This window comes from Schistocerca nitens, chromosome 1 (assembly GCF_023898315.1).
Source record: "Schistocerca nitens isolate TAMUIC-IGC-003100 chromosome 1, iqSchNite1.1, whole genome shotgun sequence".
Taxonomy (NCBI): Eukaryota; Metazoa; Arthropoda; class Insecta; order Orthoptera; family Acrididae; genus Schistocerca; species Schistocerca nitens.
In genome coordinates this window covers 631,662,952-631,683,167 of record NC_064614.1, presented here as the reverse complement: position 1 = coordinate 631,683,167, position 20,216 = coordinate 631,662,952, and the positions used below count along the sequence as shown (strand labels likewise).

The following is a 20,216-nucleotide window of genomic DNA, read 5'->3' as shown; positions in this document are numbered from 1 at the left end:
ATTTGCATATACCTTTCTGTCTTATATATGAAAGTAACTTTTCTGGAGGTAAGTGGATAGTTTTTGTACTCGGCAGAAATAGAATCATTGTCAATTGCAGAAACACAAACTAACAATATCAACAACAAAATATGCCTGGTAGGATTATGCATTAGTCGTGTATTGTCAGACGTAAGTACAGTCTGCAGGTATTGCTCGGCTAGGTATGGACCTTCAGAATAGTGTAGTGACGCACAACAGAGGTGTTGTAAGACAAAAAGAATTTATTACTATTGTGGTATTTCAGCAGAAACTGTAAAATATAAGTTATACTCATCATTCAGTCACCAGAAAGAGCATTTATTACTTCACAAAATTGATATTCACACATTTTAATGCATTTATAATTTCAGGTGACTACAGTGGATAAATATCAGGGACAGCAAAATGATTACATCTTGTTATCCTTGGTGCGTACACGAGCTGTGGGACATTTACGTGATGTACGACGTCTTGTTGTTGCAATGTCACGAGCAAGACTTGGCTTGTATGTCTTTGCAAGAGCATCACTCTTCAAGAATTGTTTTGAGCTGACTCCAGCATTTAGTCAGGTAACTGTTGTCTTGTCACTGTTTTACATGGGTCAGCTGTCCAGTACCGAGTGTGACATACTGCTTAATATCAGTTGCTAGATCACTTTGGATCACCAGTTCAAACGTAACCACCAGCACTTGTTTGTTTTTTATTTCTCATTTCTGAATGGTTCCTGAAATTTTTTAAGTTAGTATATTTTGGAATATATGATGCTTGCATAAATAACATCCCTCTCCATCCAGGAGTTCATATTTATCATTTCTGGATGCTTCCTGAAATTTCTTAAATTTGCATATTCTGGAAATTTTGATTTTTGTGTAAATAACAGCCCTCTTCATCCAGGACTTCAGTTCTGTTCCATCCTGGCTGTATTTGTAAATGTAGTACTTAATTGACAACACTGTTTCTGAATTTGGAGTGATTCTGGTTAAGATGTCACTATGTGAACTATGTGAACAACTCAAAAGACGTAAAGATCATGAAATTATATGGAATCACCAAATCATGCAATTGAATGGGCAAATGTATGTTTTCAGGCCTGGTAATTTCCTTCCCATTGAATGAAGTATAGGAAAGTTCTAAATTGAAGGGGTCGGTAAAAGAAAGTGCTAAGCCACATATACGTATTTTAAGTTACTGCAAGAACATAAATACAATAAGACCAAACGGTTTATATAGTAGACAGAATTATCTAGCAATACATATGGAACTAGTTGTTTCCAGCATTCGGTGTATTTGAAAATACAGTAGATAACTTGAGTCGACTAATCCTTACTAAACTGAGGGTTAGCATTTTCTTCTGCTGACCGCTCCAATTATGAACGAACTTTATTCCTAATACTCAGTCAGTTTCGTTTCCTCCTTACATGAATTTGAGTCAGATTAACACTTGGGAGACGTAGCCTGAAAATAGCTCTGGCCACAACTTTTGTGTTAAAAATATCACAACCAAGTGTAGGTCGGGCTGCAATTTTCTTGCTGTGGAAGCAACGTGTTGCTCAAAAACCGGACTCACTTCATATGAGAACAAGGTACTAGCATCTCACAGCCTGTCCCTTGACTGGTGCTCCCTTCTGTTGCCAATTTATGGAATTATTTAGAAAGAAACTAGCGAACGTAATAGCAGTTGTCGTGAATATGTGAGCAAGTATGATTGCATTGACATAATTTCATGTGTGTGCTCATTTGATTTCATAGTTCACTGTAATTCTGCTACAGATATGCCATGTTTGTTGCATGAGTAAGAAATTTTTGAAGCTGAAGAGAAAGAAAATGCTCACTAACTCACCTGGCACTTTTTTCTCCAGAGGATAATTATGCTTTCTGTGGTTATTTAAAATTTGTAGCATATCAAAGGTCTCAAGTAAATATGAAGAATAAACCTTGAAACTTTGTCTTTTTTTAGTATTACTTTTGAAGATACATCTATCACGTATGTGCCACTAATGCTTTAAATAACATCACAAATGGCCGATTTCCTTGGCCCAATATTCTTTTAAGTGACTGGTCTCCAAAGTGTTAAAGGCCGTGTGCAATTTGTAGAACTATTTTCTAGTTGCTATAACAATTTCCCATCTCAATAGTAGCCATTAGGTAAGTGAAACATGGACGATAAATAATTTAGACAAGAAGAGAATAGAAGCTTTCGAAATGTGGTGCTACAGAAGAATGCTGAAGATTAGATGGGTAGATCACATAACTAATGAGGAGGTATTGAATAGAATTGGGGAGAAGAGGAGCTTGTGGCACAACTTGACTAGAAGAAGGGATCGGTTGGTAGGACATGTTCTGAGACATCAAGGGATCACCAATTTAGTATTGGAGGGCAGCGTGGAGGGTAAAAATCGTAGAGGGAGACCAAGAGATGGATACACTAAGCAGATTCAGAAGGATGTAGGCTGCAGTAGATACTGGGAGATGAAGAAGCTTGCACAGGATAGAGTAGCATGGAGAGCTGCATCAAACCAGTCTCAGGACTGAAGACCACAACAACAACAACAACAATCTCAATAGCCACAAGATTTACAAAACTGATCCTAATTCCCAGTCCCTAAATTACTTAAAACATGTTTTGAAGTGCAAGGCCAAAGGCTGTGAGAATTAACATAGTACAGAAATAGCCTGTAATTTATGTAAGTCTGCAGGCTTTCGTGACCATTGTGACTGAAGGTAAAATCTTCTGGGTTGTTAGACCGAGTCATATTTCCTCTAAAATAATTGACATTTTGACCCCTCTGCTGGGATCTTCTTCAGGATCTTCTGGTGTCCAATACTGCTAGAACACTGTCAGAGACCAGTGTCATGTTCTCTTATTAATGAGAGCTTTCCTGCATTTGTGCTGGAGAAGTAGGAGTATTGGTAAAAATTCTTGTGTCTACCATTGATGGGCCATCGTCATAGGCTAATATTTGCACACTGCTGCAGAAGACAGGGCCTTATGGGCTAAACTCTTGTGCATATTATTGGTGGCTCATCGCCATCGGATAGAAAGGCACTATTCCACACTTATGCAGGAGAGGGGTTATTGGTTGAAATTCCTCCTACTGCTATTGGTTGGCAGTCATCATTTGCTAGATGCAAAGTAGGCAGAGCAAGAGAGGAGAATGCTACCATTGTTTTGGACGCTGTGGATTATCACAGTGAAGATGGAACAACTACGAGCTTATCTTGTGTATCGCAAGTTAAAAAGTGATCTGACAAACAGAATCATTCTGAAAGTGAAAAACCTGATATCAGACTCCAGATTGGACAGCTCTATTACAAGGAATCTAACAACTCGATTACGTGTCTCACCCAGAATGTATGGATTACCCAAGATACATAAAGAATTGATTCTTTTGAGGCCTATCATCAGTGGGATTAACTCGCCAACTCAGTTTTGAGCACGTCATGTATGTGGTAAACAGAGACACCTAGTCGGTATTATATACACAGCGAAGATATTTGCATGTGACATTCTTGTTAGTTTCTAAGTAACATTGTTATTTACTAATGTCCCAATGTCAGATACAATGGAGATCATAATGAAGAAAGTTGCTCTAGATGTTTGTGACTTAATTGAATTATGTCTTTGTTCGAGCTGTTTTAAATACAATGGTGAATTCTATGAACAGGCTGACAGCCTTGCTATGGGCTCACCCATATCGCCAGTTGGAGCTGACGTTTTTATGGAACATTTTGAGCAACAGGCATTAAGTAGTGCTCCTTTGAAGCCTTCTTGTTGGCTCTATTATGTGGACAATACATGTATTATATGGCCACACAGCGAAGAACTTCTTACATTCCACAAATTTTTGAACGAAATTTACCTTGGAGGTTGAGAGTGAGGCAGTCTCCCGTTCCTAGATGTGGTGGTATACAGAAGATATGTTAACACTCTAGGTTTGCAAAGTGTACAGAAATCCGTCTAACACAAACAAGTATTTAAATGCCACTTCGCACCACCACCCAACCCAGAAACAAGCAGTGCTCAACACTCTGTCTTCATGTGCCTTCCGTGTCAGCAATGACGACAACTTGAAATCGGAGTTGGATTTTTTTAAGGAGGACATTGAAGGCAAATGGCTATAATAGTTGTTCAATTGACAGGGCTTATTAATCACACTAATAATAATGATGAGGAACCACCTTCTCACTCCATTACATTACCATTCATTTCTGGGGTCACTGACCGCATAAGCAGAATTCTAAAGAAAAACAGTATCCAGACATCTTTCTTTAGTCAAAACAAAATAAAAGATTTTTTCCACCAAAAAACGGATGCACCCGATTGCCTCCACAATGTAGGAGTCTATCAAGTGACATGTGGCTGTGGCAAAGCACATATAGGCAAAATGGGAAGAACTGTTAAAGAATGCATTAAGAAACATGAACAGCACACATGGCTAAAACAAAATGTAAAATCAGCAGCAGCGGAACATAATGAGAACTGTGGCTCTGAGATCGATTGTAATAACGTACATGTACTGGCTTAGGAAACAAACACTTGTAGAAGAAAGGTCCGAGAAATGGTTGAAATTTCCAAGAATTCACGTAATTTCAATAGAGAGGATGGCTACAGGCGTCCGGCATCATGGCTCTCTGCCATCAAGGAAGTGAACATGCACCCACAATGTGTGAGCAACATAAAAAATGCGTTGCTAGTCACCCCCGTGGACAATAATATTTTGGGTAAACATTCCCCCTCTCTTGCTCTGTCCATTTCGCATCTAGCCAATGATGACTGCCAACCAATAGCAGTAGGAGGAATTTCAACCAACAACCCTTCTCCAGCATAAGTGTGGAATTGCGCCTTTCTATCCGATTATGATGGACCACCAATAGTATACAAAAGAGTTTAGCCAATAACATGCCTTCTTCTGCAGCAGCGTGGGAATATTAGCCTATGACGATGGCCTGACAATGGTAGCTACAAGAATTTAAACCAATACTCCCACTTCTCCAGCACAAATGCAGGAAAAATCCCCTTTATAAGAGAACGCAACACTGGTCTCTGACAGTGTTCTAGCAGTTTGGATACCAGAATATCCAGAATAAAATCCGAGCAGAGCGGTTGAAACATCAATTATTTTAGGGAAAATATGACACGGCCTAACAACCCAGAAGATTTTACCTTCAGCCTGAAATTTGTTGTGTTATGAATTAAATACATTGTCACTGTGTGTTTAAATAATACTGGAACTCTTAGAAGTCAAATAGTCCACAAATCACATATTAACATGTTGACAGCCATGAGGCCATTGGCAGACAGAGCAGAGCCTCACACCTGACACTGTGGGCTCACAGGCGGCCAGACAGTCCACTCTATTTAGTACAGTGTACAGTGCGGCACTATGAATTAATTTTTATTTTTTGATTAAGTTTACGGCGATGTACGTGAAATCAGGTACTGTATCTTGATCAACATATTGACATTTGTTTTTTTGCAACTTCACCTTCAGCAGAGTTTTTATTACGAATTCTTAAGAAATTTCATCATCGCTCTATGTCCATTATTAAAGTTGATTGCTAATTCATATTGTGGTAAGAACAGTGAGATTTACTTTGTCACATAATACTGGTATGAATGGTTTTCAATCAAATGGATCATGTAGCATCAATCAATGGGATTGTGTGACATTGTAAACATAAAAAACCATAAGTTTCAGTGATGAACAACAACCTGATGGTGTCAGAAGAATAAAATTTTAATACCTGTTATCCAGCATTATAGGAGTTTTTTGATAAAGAATGCATGTGTGGACACAACTGACAATGTCAAAGCGACAATGGCAGTGGACTGCAAGAAATCTACAGCAAAATATTTAAGAAGCCACAACTGCTACCGAGGCTAAACTGGTAATACCTCAACAATGTGAGACCACATTTACAGGGCACATTCATCCACAGTATATGTGTTACGTCAGCAAGCTTCTTGTGACTGTGATTGTATTACAAAAATACCATCGAAAGATGTACTGTACTAAGCAGAGTGGAGCTTGAGGCACCTGACAGGCCCACTGCATCAGGTGTGAGGCTCTGCTGTGTTTGCCAATGTCCCTGTGACAGTCAGGTTTTAACAGAGCAGTCCTCTTCCATCCTGTGTAGCTATTGCTATGCTCTGTGTTTTGCATGTATTGTGTTTAATGGTTTGCAAATATGTGAGTACTAATTACAGGTTCTGAGAGCACCAAGCGATTCTGCTCTGTCATCTACTAAATGCTACCCCACCGCACAACTCATACTCAGTCGGTTATTTATAAGCAGCCTGAAAACCAGCAATCAAACTACAAGCTTACCACCATTGTCTTCGTTGTAGCTGCCACTGAATTCCAAAATCCACAACTCTCCTTTAGAGCAACAATAAGACCACAAGTCACCTTCATTCAATAAACTGCCTGAATCAAAAGCATATCTCTGGTTCCATTTGATCCTCAAACAAACGTAGACCTTTCAGCTGGAATACACCTGTTTAAAGTCCAGGTAAGCTGAAATCATATGATCCACATGAAGCACCACCAGGTAAAGGACGTGATATGTTTGCTATCTGTTTCTGTTTTCACTACAAATATTTAATGGGTAAAGTTTGTCTAATACAGACTCTTACTTTTACAATAAAACTTCCCCATTTGTGCTTCCAGATCCAGAATGGAAAATCTGTACGGAATACTACTAGCATTTGAAGCTATTAAGCTGTAACTGCACTTTCAGATTATATTGTAATTGTTTGAGGAACACTCCACGATGCTGAGGTGCATACGTTGGCCTTCAGATAATCTTACCTCAATTCTACTGAATACATCTTCCATACCACCAAATGTTAGGTGTGCAGTTTGGTTTCAACTATTAGTATTGGCAGTGGTTAGTATGACAGGAACCTCGATGGCACCCCAACACTCTCCTGGAATACTTACCAGGATATTTCACTGTTATTGTTTGTGTGAAGGGGGGTGCTAGACACTGCCAACTAAGTGTGACTAATTCAGTTGTTCGTAGGTCTGTATAAAATTAAAAATCTAATAGCCAGCTTGCACTTAAGTAAAGGTTATGCAGTACATTGATTCAGTTTGTGTTGAAAACGCAAAAAGATATCTACTGTGATTTACATGATTCACAATGAAAAATATGAAAGAATAACTGAAGCTTTTATCTTGAATATTCATCTTCTGTGTTACAGCTTATGCAGAGGCCGTTGAAGCTGTACTTGGCTCCACATGAGACCTATCCAACTCAGCGTTCAAATGTTCAACCACCTTCAGGAAGTCCTGTTGAGATGGCAGACATGGCACAGATGGCCACATTTGTATATGATTTTTACATACAGAAAGTGCACGCCTTGAAGTCTGCTTTTTATGTGAGTGTTTCAGCAGTCCTTGTGTATTCAGCAAATGTTTTAAAATATATAGCTGAAAATGTTTGTGTTTGAATTATAAATCATGGGAGAAGCCCATTAATTGATGTAAGGTATACTGTAAAAGTAAATGATTTTGACATGTTTTTAGAAAATATTTTAATAAGTGAGCATGATGGTAATTTATACTACTTGAGAATACTAGAAGTGTGCATAAATATTGTCAGTAACCCCCCCCCCCCCTTTTTTTACCCTCTGCAACACTTTTAAAAAAATTATCATTATTGCCATTATTCTTTTGTATGTAGTAGAACCTATTGGAAATGGAAGTGAAATCACACATACATTAAATTGAATGTAGTAGTAGCTTTCTCAATTTGTCTTTCAATGCATTATGAAGCCTCTGTCCAGACCAGAAGCAACAAGATTGAATAATTTGTCTTTTTAATGTAACAGGAGAACATGCTTCCATTATAGCATAAATTGTCAGTTATCAGTTGCTGCAAAACTGATTGGCCAGAAAATTGTGTTTCATTATTAAAGGGGGGGGGGGGGAGGGAGGTAAATGTCTTTCTGTGATTCGCAGAAAGTGCATGTTTAACAGACACAGAAACAAGAATTGTTTGGAGTTTAAAACCTGTGAACTTTCCAGGAAGTTCCTACTTAAATGATATAGATCCAGTCAGTATTTTTATTCGTGTTGCCAGTGCCAAAGACTGTTGGTGAAAGCTCAAGAAATTTATTTTACATTATTCAGTATGTAAACCAGTATGACAATATTCAGTCTGGAGTCACGCAATATTCGTTTTAATGTCATTAGAAAAATTACCACCATTAGCAATTATAGCAAATACATCTTTAAATGAAAGTATGATTTCGATTTCAGGCAATATTTACTACAGTGATCAGATTATATTATGAAAGTCATGTGGTGGTGGTTTCCACAATAATACTGACAAATTTGTTCTACTAAGCAACACTATGAGAAGCTTTATATTATGTTTTGCACTGTTGGTATGTTGGTGCAGTCATATGAAGAACTAAGATGCATGTTTAGTGCTTAGTGTTCAGAGTTGAATTCAAAGATCTTTAGTGTCAATTCCAGCAGGGTTTAAAATGGCTAGAATGTAACGCTGACCTTTGTTAAGGCTTTCATTGTAAGTATAGTATGTACGATAAACATTTCATGTTTTACGAGGGTTGCCCAGAAAGTAAAGCACTGCATTTTTTTCCTTCCACAATTCTTTATTGAACATAATTAGAATTACACACATGAAAGAATGGTGTTTTATTTACACACCCTATTTTTCCCATAATCTCCATCCCATTCTATGGCCTACCTCCAGCACTAAACAAGGGTATGCGTGCCTATCAGTTCCAGTCCTTGTCCTGGTGGCGGAACCAGTACTTCACTGTGTGAATCACCACCTCATCATCCTCCATGAATGGCATACTTTAATGGCTAGTGACAACATCAGCTCGCTGCAACATGTCAGGTGTGACAGCCGTGGAGCTCCGTTGATCCACCTTCTGATGACCTCACCTTCCATGCACAGTGACTAACTGTACTTCTGTCAAGAGCAGATACTCCATATACATTGCACAAGCATTTGTGATTATTCAACACAGTTTCTTTCTCTACAGTGAGATATTCAATGATGGCACATTGCCTCTAACATACATCACTTACAGACACCATTTTGAAACTGTCCTGCAGCTACACTATCTGTCGGAAGTGCCGGAAACTTAGCGTGCTCACTCAGGAGACTTCAAATAATACATATATAACGTTTCGGATCCGTAGTACTATTTTTGGCAGAGTGATGAATTACTTTCTGAGCAACCCTCATAGGTTCAGTACAAAGGTGGACTGCCACTGAAAGTTTATTGAGTCCTGGGCAGACACAGCATACTATATAAATTGATCAAATACAATAAAGTTCAATGAAACACAGTTCTTGTAGTTGCAATTGTATGTTGTTGTTGTTGTTGTTGTTGTTGTGGTCTTCAGTCCAGAGACTGGGTTAATGCTGCTCTCCATGCTACTCTATCCTGTGCAAGCGTCTTCATCTCCAAGAACCTACTGCAACCTACATCCTTCTGAATCTGCTTAGTGTATTCATCTCTTAGTCTCCCTCTACGATTTTTACCCTCCTCGCTGCCCTCCAGTACTAAATTGGTGATCCCTTGATGCCTCAGAACATTTCCTATAAACTGATCCCTTCTTCTAGTCAAGTTGTGCCACAAACTTCTCTTCTCCCCAATTCTGTGCACTACCTTCTCATTAGTTACATGATCTACCCATCTAATCTCCAGCATTCGCCTGTAGCACCACATTTCGAAAGCTTCTATTCTCTTCTTGTCCAAACTATTTATCGTCTATGTTTCACTTCCATACAGGGCTACACTCCATACAAATACTTTCAGAAAGGACTTCCTGACATTTAAATCTACACTTGATGTTAACAAATTTCTCTTCTTCAGAAACGCTTTCCTTGCCATTGCCAGTCTACATTTTATATCCTCTCTACTTCGACCATCATCAGTTATTTTGCTCCCCAAATAGCAAAACTCATCTATATTTTATTACTTTACTAATCTAATCCTCACAGCATCACCTGATTTAATTCGACTACATTTCATTATCCTCATTTTGCTTTTGTTGATGTTCATCTTATATCCTCCTTTCAAGACACTCTCCATTCCGTTCAACTGCTCTTCCAGGTCCTTTGCTGTCTCTGACAGAATTACAATGTCATTGGCAAACCCCAAAGTTTTTATTTCTTCTCCATGGATTATAATTCCTACTCCAAATTTTTCTTTTGTTTCCTTTACTGCTTGCTCAATATACAGATTGAATAACATTGGAGATAGGCTACAACCTTGTCTCACTCCCTTCCCAACCACTGCTTCCCTTTCATGACCCTCAACTCTTATATCCGCCATTTGGTACCTGTAAAAATTGTAAATAGTCTTTTTATCCCTGTATTTCACTCCTGCCACCTTCAGAATTTGAAAGAGAGTATTTCAGCCAACATTGTCAAAAGCTTTCTCTTAAGTCTACAAATGCTAGAAAAATAGGTTTGCTTTTCCTTAATCTATCCTTTAAAATAAATTGTAGGGTCAGTATTGCCTCACATGTTCCAACATTTCTACGGAATTCAAACTGATCTTCCCCAAGGTTGCCTTCTACCTGGTTTTCCATTCGTCTGTAAAGAATTTTTGTTAGTATTTTGCAGCCACGACTTATTAAACTAATAGTTCGGCAGTTTTCACACGTGTCAACACCTGCTTTCTTTGGGCTGGGAATTATTATATTCTTCTTGAAGTCTGAAGGTATTTCACCTGTCTCATACATCTTGCTCACCAGATGGAAAAATTTTGTCATGGCTGGCTCTCCCAAGGCTATCAGTAGCTCTAATGGAATGTTGTCTACTCCCGGGGCCTTGATGCGACTTAGATCTTTCAGTGCTTTGTCTGACTCTTCACACAATATCATATCTCCCATTTCATCTTCATCTATGTCCTCTTCCATTTCCATAATACTGCCCTCAAGTATTGTATAAACCCTCTATATACTCCTTCCACCTTTCTGCTTTCCCTATTTTGCTTAGAACTGGTTTTCCATCTGAGATCTTGATATTCATACAAGAGGTTCTCTTTTCTCCAATGGTCTCTTTAATTTTCCTGTAGTTAGTATCTATCTTACCCCTAGTGATATGTGCCTCTACATCCTTACATTTGTCCTCTAGCCATCCCTACCTAGCGATTTTGCATTTCCTGTCAATCTCATTTTTGAGACGATTGTACTCCTTTTTGCCTGTTTCATTTACTGCATTTTTATATTTTCTCCTTTCATCGATGGAATCCTGTATCTCTTCTGTTACCCACGGATTTCTACTAACTCTCATCTTTTTACCTACGTGATCCTCTGTGGCCTTCTCTATTTCATCTTTCAGAGCTACCCATTCTTCTTCTACTGTATTTCTTTCCGCCGAATTTGTCAATTGTTCCCTAATGCTCTCTCTGAAACTCTCTACAACCTCTGGTTCTTTAAGTTTATCCAGATCCCATCTCCTTAAATTCCCACCTTTTTGCAGTTTCTTCAGTTTTAATGTACAGTTCATAACCAATAGATTGTGGTCAGAGTCCACATCTGCCCCTGTAAATGTCTTGCAGGTTAAAACCTGGTTCCTAAATCTCTGTCTTACCATTATATAATCTATCTGAAACCTTCCAGTGTCTCCAGGCCTCTTTCACATATATAACCTTCTTTCATGATTCTTAAACCAAGCGTTAGCTAGGAGTAAGTTATGCTCTGCGCAAAATTCTACCAGGCGGCTTCCTCTTTCATTCCGTAGCCCCATTCCATATTCACCCATTACTTTTCCTTCTCTTCCTTTTCCTACTATCAAATTCCAGTCCCCCATGACAATTAAATTTTTGTCTTCCTTTAGTATCTGAATAATTTCTTTTATCTCATCATACATTTCTTCAATCTCTTTGTCATCTACAGAGCTAGTTGGCATATAAAGTTGTACAATTGTTGTAGGTGTGGGCTTTGTGTCTATCTTGGCTACAATAATGCGTTCACTATGCTGTTCGTAGTAGCTTACCTGCACTCCTATTTTTTTATTCATTGTTAAAGCTACTCCCGCATTACCCGTATTTGATTTTGTATTTACAACCCTGTATTCACCTGACCAAAAGTCTTGTTCCTCCTGCCACCGAACTTCACTAATTCTCGCTATATCTAATTTTAACCTATCCATTTCCCTTTTTAAATTTTCTAACCTACCTGCCCAATTAAGGGATCTGACATTCCACCCGATCCATAGAACACCAATTTTCTTTCTCCTGATAACGACATCCTCCTGAGTACTCCCTGCCTGGAGATCCAAATGAGGGCTATTTTACCTCCGGAATATTTTACCCAAGAGGACGCCATCATCATTTAACCATACAATAAAGCTGCATGCCCTCGGGAAAAATTACAGCTGTAGTTTCCCGTTGCTTTCAGCCGTTCGCAGTACCATCAGAGCAAGACCGTATCGGTTAGTGTTACAAGGCCAGATCAGTCAATCATCCCGACTGTTGCCCCTGCAACTACTGAAAAGGCTGATGCCCCTCTTCAGAAACCATACGTTTGCCTGGCCTCTGAACAGATACCCCTCCAATTGTGGTTGCACCTGCAGTATGGCTATCTGTATCACTGAGACACACAAGCCTTCCCACCAGTGGCAAGGTCCATGGTTCATGAGGGGGGGGGGGGGCAATTGTATGTGTTCTACAAATTAGTTGTATGAAACTGAGGGTCACAGTTCAGAAGAACATTCTACCCACAATCCTTCCCACCCCTGTCCCTTGCCAAAGTGGTATTCTGGCACCATTCACTCTAAGAAATGTGCTGGTCCATCTTTATGCCACACCTATTCTCAACCCTTTGTCACGTGGTCCATAGGCCTGTGGAAGACCCAGGTGCAAGATCTGCCCTTTGTGACTATCATGCACATTTTATTTCAGTCATGTCACAGACAAGTCCTATCCCGTCCAGAGTTAGGATACCTGTAAAAGCAGTACTGTCAGATACCATCTCTGGTGTAACTTTTGCACACACTTTTATGTGGGCATGACCACCACCAAGCGATCCACTCAAGTGAATGTCCATCACCAAACAGTAGCGGAGCTGGCCACTCATTAGTAGAACACACTGCTGAGCACAACATCAGTAAGTGATTCACAACCCTTGCGTTTTGTGTCCTTCCTCCCAACACCAACTTCTCTGAAGTACGTAGGTGGGAAATGTCCATTCAACACTTCTTTCGAGCCCTCAGTTTATGCTAGCTTTGTCCCACACCCACCTTCACCCTTGTCCCACACCCACCTTCACCCTTGCCCCAAGCACCCCACCCCACCCCACTTCACTTCATTCTGCACTTAAACCGTCTTCTCCACAGTATCCCTCCTCTTTTGTTCCATCTTCCCCTCTCAGTTCACTACTCCAAGTCACTGAATACCACACACAATTCTCTCAGCCTGTGTCAGAATAAGTTCACAGATGCAGCATTCCTACCCTGTGCACTTGCTGCCACTACGTCCCAGCTGCCAGCCACTGTTCCTTCCACTCTTTTCTCACACACTTCTGCTGATACAGCCCCTCAATCAATTTGAGTTGTAGTCTGGTGTAATCTACATTTATATCTATACCCTGCAAAACACAGTGAGCTATGTGGCAGCAGGTATGTCCCATTGTACCAGTTATTAGGGTTTCTTCCTGTTCCATTCATGTGTGGAGCACAGGATGAATGATTGTTTGAATGTCTATGTACATACAGTAATTATCGTATCCTCACTATCTCTGTGTGTGATATGTAAGGGATGTAGTGTATCCCTAGAGCAATCATTTAAAGCTGGTTCTTGAAACTTCGTTAATGCACTTCCTCTTGATAGTTTATGACTATCTGCAAGAGCCTGCCAGTTCAGTTCCTTCAGTATTTCTTGACACTCTCCCACAGAGTAAACAAATCTGTGACCATCTGTGCTGCCTTTCTCTATATGCATACAATATCCCCTGTTAGTCCTATCTGGTACAGGTCCCACACACTTGAGTGATATTTTAGAACTCCGTAGTAGTCTACCAATAAAGTGAAGTCTGCCACCTGCTTTATACACAACTGAACCTAGTGATCATTTCATTTCATATCCCTACAAAGTGTTATGCCTAGGTATTTTTGAGTTTATTGATTCCAACAGTGACTCACTGATATTATAGTCATAGGATACTATGTTTTTTCGTTTTGCGAAGTGCAAAATTTTACATTTAAATGTAATTGACTGGCACAGTGTAACCATGTAGTAGTATGTGTTTGTGCACATGAATGTGTATATGTATTGTGTAGTATGCTCTGAAGAACATCATCAGTCTTACGTATGTGCCTACTGATAACTCTGTGAATCAACTACGCAGTGGGTTGTTACTTTTACTCCTCCCATTATGTACAGACTACCAAGCACTTCCCATTGCTGTATTCATTTTGCGGTGTACCTACTGAACCTAGACCAAATAGGGAAAAATTATTTTGAGTCAAAAGGTAACATTAAGTGCACAAATACATTAAATGCTGTCTGTCATGTAGTAACTCTGCTGCACTCATTCACTGGCTTAGTCTGATACATACTGAGAAATAAGTTCAGTGCTGATTTTTTAGGGAGAGAGCAGAGTGGAAATTGCGTCTGTTGACTGAATGTAGCCACAATTCTCTCTACCTTCCCATCTGATTTGTGATTTAATGGATCAGTTGGTAAATGTGTAAAATATATTGTGGTGGTGGTGGGAGGGGGGGGGGGGGAAATTAAGCAATCAGTTTTGAACTATATCAACAGTATACACACATAAACACGCAAACGCAACTCACACACACGACTGTAGTCTCAGGCATGTTCAGGGGTTTCAGCACTGGTTTGGTATTAACATGTGGACAGGTATTCTGAATGGTCATATCTCCTTCCACTCAAGGTAATTGCTCCTTCATACTTCATCTTCCTCCAAAAATATTAAACCTGGTTCTTGGGAGCTCTGCCGCTGAATGTCCATCAGGCAATGCAATTTCAGCATGATGGTGCTCCACCTCACTTCTCTCATATGGTTCGGAGATATCTCAATACATGATATGGTGAAAGATGGATAGGCCAAGGTGTTCCAACTGTTTGGCCACCACAATGACTGGATTTAACTCCTATGGACTACTACTTGTGGGTCATATGCAAAGTTTAATTCTTGCAGAAACAGAGGAAGATCAGGTGGTACAAGTTCTGGTCACTTCACTAGAAATTGAAGAGACACCAAGTGGAAGGAGAGAGTGTACAAGAACCTGCTTCATAGATACTTGTCTATAACAACATTGGTGGTCACCACATCAACCCACTGTTAAAATGCATCAGTACTGTCCCGTATGTACAGTATGGTATGCTATTTTTTGTTTTGGAGTAATGTAAACATCTAATTTTTGAGTGTTAATAGAAACAAACATGCTTAAGCGATAAAATGAATTTTTGTTATGTTTGTTTTTGAGTTGTTACCTAATAATTGTACTGCAACATGCCTAATTCAGTTCCTCAAGGAGAAGTGGATGAGTTACACATTTGACTTGAAACTGACAAAAGAAGTTTGTAACAGGAATTTTCGAACACCCTGTATTTGGTAATGATATTTGTCATAAATAATTCATCACAGTTTGAGAAGAACAGAGATGTACATACCAGCAACACCAGATGAAAAAATGACATTGATTACCCATTATTAAAGCTGTCAGTGGCTCATAAAGAAGTTCAATATGCAGCAAAAAACTTTTTTAATAATTTGCCCAATAACATAAAATTTCTGACAGGTAGCAAAGCAAGTTTTAAATCTAATTTAAAATCATTTTTCGGGGACAACTCCCTACATCCCATAGATTAATATCCTATGATAAACTGGTAGCCATAAAAAAAAGGAAAAAAAAGAAGTTGCATGGGCAGGACAAAAAACAGTAATGTATGTTAACACTAATCATGTATACATATCCTGTAAACTGACTCGTTCCATATCATTTTGATTAAAGAATCGTTCAAATGATCTATGGAAAATGTAACTGTCTAAACTAACTAAATTAGGTATTTGGTCTAATCCTGTTCAATAACAGTAAGCAGGGTACTTAAACAATGGAAGGGGTAGATTGCTACGCACCACAGTTGAATCACAGACAGATGCAATTAAAAAGACTGCTAAAATAATTAAGCTTTCAAACAATGTCCTTTTGAAATAGAAAATGCACACACATTCACACAAGCACAACACATGTGGCCACTGTCTCCGAGTGCTGGGGACCAACTACATCAGATATGAGCAGCAGTCTGCTGGGCGCTGTGTGATGAGAGTATGGGGCGGCAGGTGGGGGTAAGAGGGGACGCATGGGACGTAGAAGCGGATTGATAGCAGGATAGCAGTAGGGCAAGATGCTGTGCTGTCTGTGGGAGCATGAACGGACATGGTGAGGACAGGATAGGGGTGCTATATGCAGTGATACCCTTGGCATATTTGGAGAGGGACTGCTCATCATTACAGTTGCAACAACACTGGAGTGGGAGCATGGGAGCATAGAAGGGGTTAGGTAGATGGAGGACAGGGATTAGCGAGGGTTGAGGCCAGCAGAGTTATGGAAATGAAGGATATGTTGCAGGGAGAGTTCCTGCCAGCAAAATTCAGAAAAGCTGACTTTGCCAGGAAGAATCCAGATGTTTCAGGCTGTGAACCAGTCATTAAAGTGAAGCACATCATGTTCAGCAACTGTGTGGTCCAGCTGTCTCTTGGCTGCAATTTGCCAGTGGTCCTTCAAGTGGACTGACAGCTTCTTGGTTGTCTTAGTTGTTGTGCCCACATAGAAAGTGGCACAGTGGTTGCTGCCTTTGATATGGTAGGAGATGCCTGTGACAGAACTAGATTTGACGGTAGTGGGAGGATGTGTGGGACAGGTCTTGCAATTAGATCTATTGCAGGGATATGAGCCATGAGACAAGGTGCTGAGAATAACGCTGGAGTTGAGGTAGACAAGAATATTGTGTAGGATTGGTGGGCTCAGATGACCAATGTGGGATGATATTCCTCATTTCAGGGTTCAAAGGGAGGTAGTTGAAACCCTGGTGGAGAGCACGATTCAGTTGCTCCAGTCCTAAATGGTACTGAGTCATGACAGAAGTGCTCCTTTGTGGCTGAGTAGTGGGTATGTGAAAAGTGATGGGTGATTGGAGAGGCAAGGCATGGGAGATCTGTTTCTGGACAAGGTTGGGAAGGTAATTTCTGTTTGTGTAGGCTTCAGTGATACCCTTGGCATATTTGGAGAGGGACTGCTCATCATTACAGTTGCAACAACACTGGGTGGTGAGACTGTATGGAAGGAACTTCTTGGTGTAGTATGGTAGGTGCTGTTGAAGTGGAGGTGTTGTTGGTGATTGGTATGTTTGATATGGACAGAAGTGGTGATGTAGCAATCCTCGATGTAGAGGTCAACATTGAGGAAGGTGGCTTGTTGAGTTGATGCGTACCAGGTGAAGTGAATAAGTGAATGGGGCAGAAGGTTCGGAGTTCTGGAGAAATGTGGGTAGAGTGTCCTCAACCTTATGAATATGTATGTCATCAATGAATCTCAATCAGGTGAGGAGTTTTGGATTGTGGGTGTTTAGAAAGGGTTCCTCTAGATTATTCATGTACAGGTTCTCATAGGATGCGGTTGCCCATTGCTGTACCACAGATTTGTTTGCAGGTGATCTCTTCAAAGGAGAAATAGTTGTGAGTGATCATATATTTTGTCATGGTGAGCAAGATGGAGGTTGTAAGTTTGGAGTAAGTCATGTATTGGGGAAGGTAGTGTTCAGTAGTGACAAGTCCATGGGCATTGGGGATGTTAGTGTAGAGGGAGGTGGCATCGACAGTGATGAGCAGGATGCAGGGTGATAAAGGAATGGGAACTGTGGAGAGCTGATGGAGAAAATGGTTGGTATCTTTTAAAGGATACTATTGGATAGTTTAAACTGTTAGCTGTATTTCAAAAGAGCATGTTTTCAACTTATAGCACATATGCCATTATACCATAGTAAAAAAAAAACAAAAATGAGACAATACAGTACTGGTACTCCAAGAAAATTTACAACTGAATCTGGAGATACGAATGTGCACTTTAAGCTGAATTATGCATTTTAGTATGGTTCACGGAATTCCTCTGATGCCTTGTTTCTTTTATGACATAATGTAATGTACGAACATATGGGCTTCCTGCGTCATCGTAGCTGCGCAAGCACAGTGATGCCTGTTATCTGGTGCTCTATGGCAACTGCTGAAACGAACCTCTTCCTAACAGGTCCCGGGAAAATATTGTGAATGATTGATAGAAAAGCGTTAGTTTCAAAGTAAATTTCCTTTTACGCAAGATGAACAAAGTGCGAAAATATGCAATGAATTTCTTAAATCACAGAGCGTTTGACTCTCATTCAAAACTCAAGTATTTGAGGGCGACCATATAGAAAAAATTTCAAGCCCAGAAGATCAGACATTTATGTCAGTATTAAAACTTTTACTGGCACATTTGTGTGATGTATCTTAAAGTGTAACACTCTCGAAAAAGATCAACATTATACGTGAAAGTTTAGTTTCTCTTGCAGCTTATTAATCGTAGAGACCAATATTATATGTGAAAGCTCTGCTTTTCTTGTAGCAACACTATGCATATTAATGTACACCATTAACTTATCCTATTTGTGTGCACGCACTACTTAACAGTGATAACGCTATTGGCTGACTACATCACATGTCATATTTTGTGAGATGTTCTGATCTCACAATTGTTGTGTTTCTTGTTTCCAATAAATGAATTAAAACTATTACCAGTAAGTAAGTATTGCTTTCATTGTGTAATAACCATTTTTTTTCTTTCTTCAGGATGCCCAGAAGGTCTGGCAGAAGCCAGGATCAAAACTGTCATCTTCTCAAGATGGACCACAACATTTTGTATCTCATCACCCAGGTGCAGATGATGATACAGACAGTGAGGAAGAGCAGGAAAGAATCAAACTTGAAGTCACAACAGATTCACAATATGAAGGACAAGCCACAGTTGTTGGGGCAGCTGTAATGTATGGTGAAGCTGATGCAAATGCTATTTCCCAGGCACAGCAGCCAGCTGTCCCGGAAGATGGGACATTGTCACAATTTGAGGCAGCTGTGTGTGTAAGCAGTGCAACACCCGTACCATCAGATGTAGACTCGGTGCCAGCTGCAAGCGATGAAAGAAATGATTTGTTGGGCAATGGCAGACCAATAGCTATAAAGATGGGTGGAGTAGAGTTTCAACAAGAAGTGTCAGATCCTACCACTCCTGAAGAACACCATCAACATGGAGCCAAAATTCAAAACACTATTAGAAAAAAAGAAGCAGAAGATTCTTCAGAAAAGGAATCTTCTTCAGAAGATGACTCTTAAAATTTAACGTTACTGAAATGATAAAACAAATGTGCTTTTTATCAAGCACATAAGGTAATCTGTTATAATCTCTGAAAATGTCATTTTCCTTTCATTGCATGTATTCAGATGACTGTCTGTAGAGAATTACTTGTCAGTTACTCTGATGGATCCTTTGTGATGCAGGTGAAGGTTATGTAAATGGAAAATTTTACCACTGTTTACACATTGTAGGTTTATAGTGGTTTCAGATAGTTATGATATATATGTGCCAGATTTCAACAGTGATTACATTTTAGTATCAGATGTGATCTAATGATTTGTATTGTTCAATAAAAGACTGAGACCTTTTTTATCAACCATCACCAGCTGCCTTTTGTATGGATGATGAGAAAGGAAAATTTAATGCTTCTCCCCTCCATTCTCTCCCTCTCCCTCTCCCTCTACCTCTCTCTCTACCTCTTTGTTATGTGTTTGGTCATAGTGATGGGTTGAGCAAGTGGGATTTGGAAAGTTATTTCGACTATGGATCACATCCAGACAATTCACCATCTCCTCAAGAAAACAACTGGGTGTAGTACCGGGACTCATCGGGCCATTATAGCTTATCGATAAAAGCCTTTGACTGCACAAAGATTGGGCAATCATGAAGGCCTTGAAGATGAAGGGATAAAAACAAGGTACGTAAAGTTGCTGAGATAGATCTATTATCAGGCCGCAATGACATTCAGGGTGGATGAGGACCTTATCACCAGTAGGGTCCCAATTGGTAAAGGTGTTTGCCAAGATGACACAGTCTCTCTGAAACTGTTCAATCTTGCATTA

At 39.7% G+C, this 20,216-nt stretch overlaps 1 protein-coding gene across 2 annotated transcripts in view; it reads left to right on the top strand.

The window, feature by feature from the left end:
* LOC126257794 (RNA helicase aquarius) overlaps positions 1–19,756 on the top strand; it is a 368,203-nt gene extending 348,447 nt beyond the window's left edge. For both annotated transcript variants that reach the window (XM_049955590.1, XM_049955591.1), the window contains 3 exons: positions 393–590; positions 7,229–7,405; positions 18,873–19,756. In XM_049955590.1, the coding sequence (XP_049811547.1) occupies positions 393–590; positions 7,229–7,405; positions 18,873–19,412 (915 nt within the window). In that variant the 3' untranslated portion in view covers positions 19,413–19,756. The remainder of the gene's footprint in view (positions 1–392; positions 591–7,228; positions 7,406–18,872) is intronic.
* Positions 19,757–20,216: the final 460 nt, after the last annotated feature.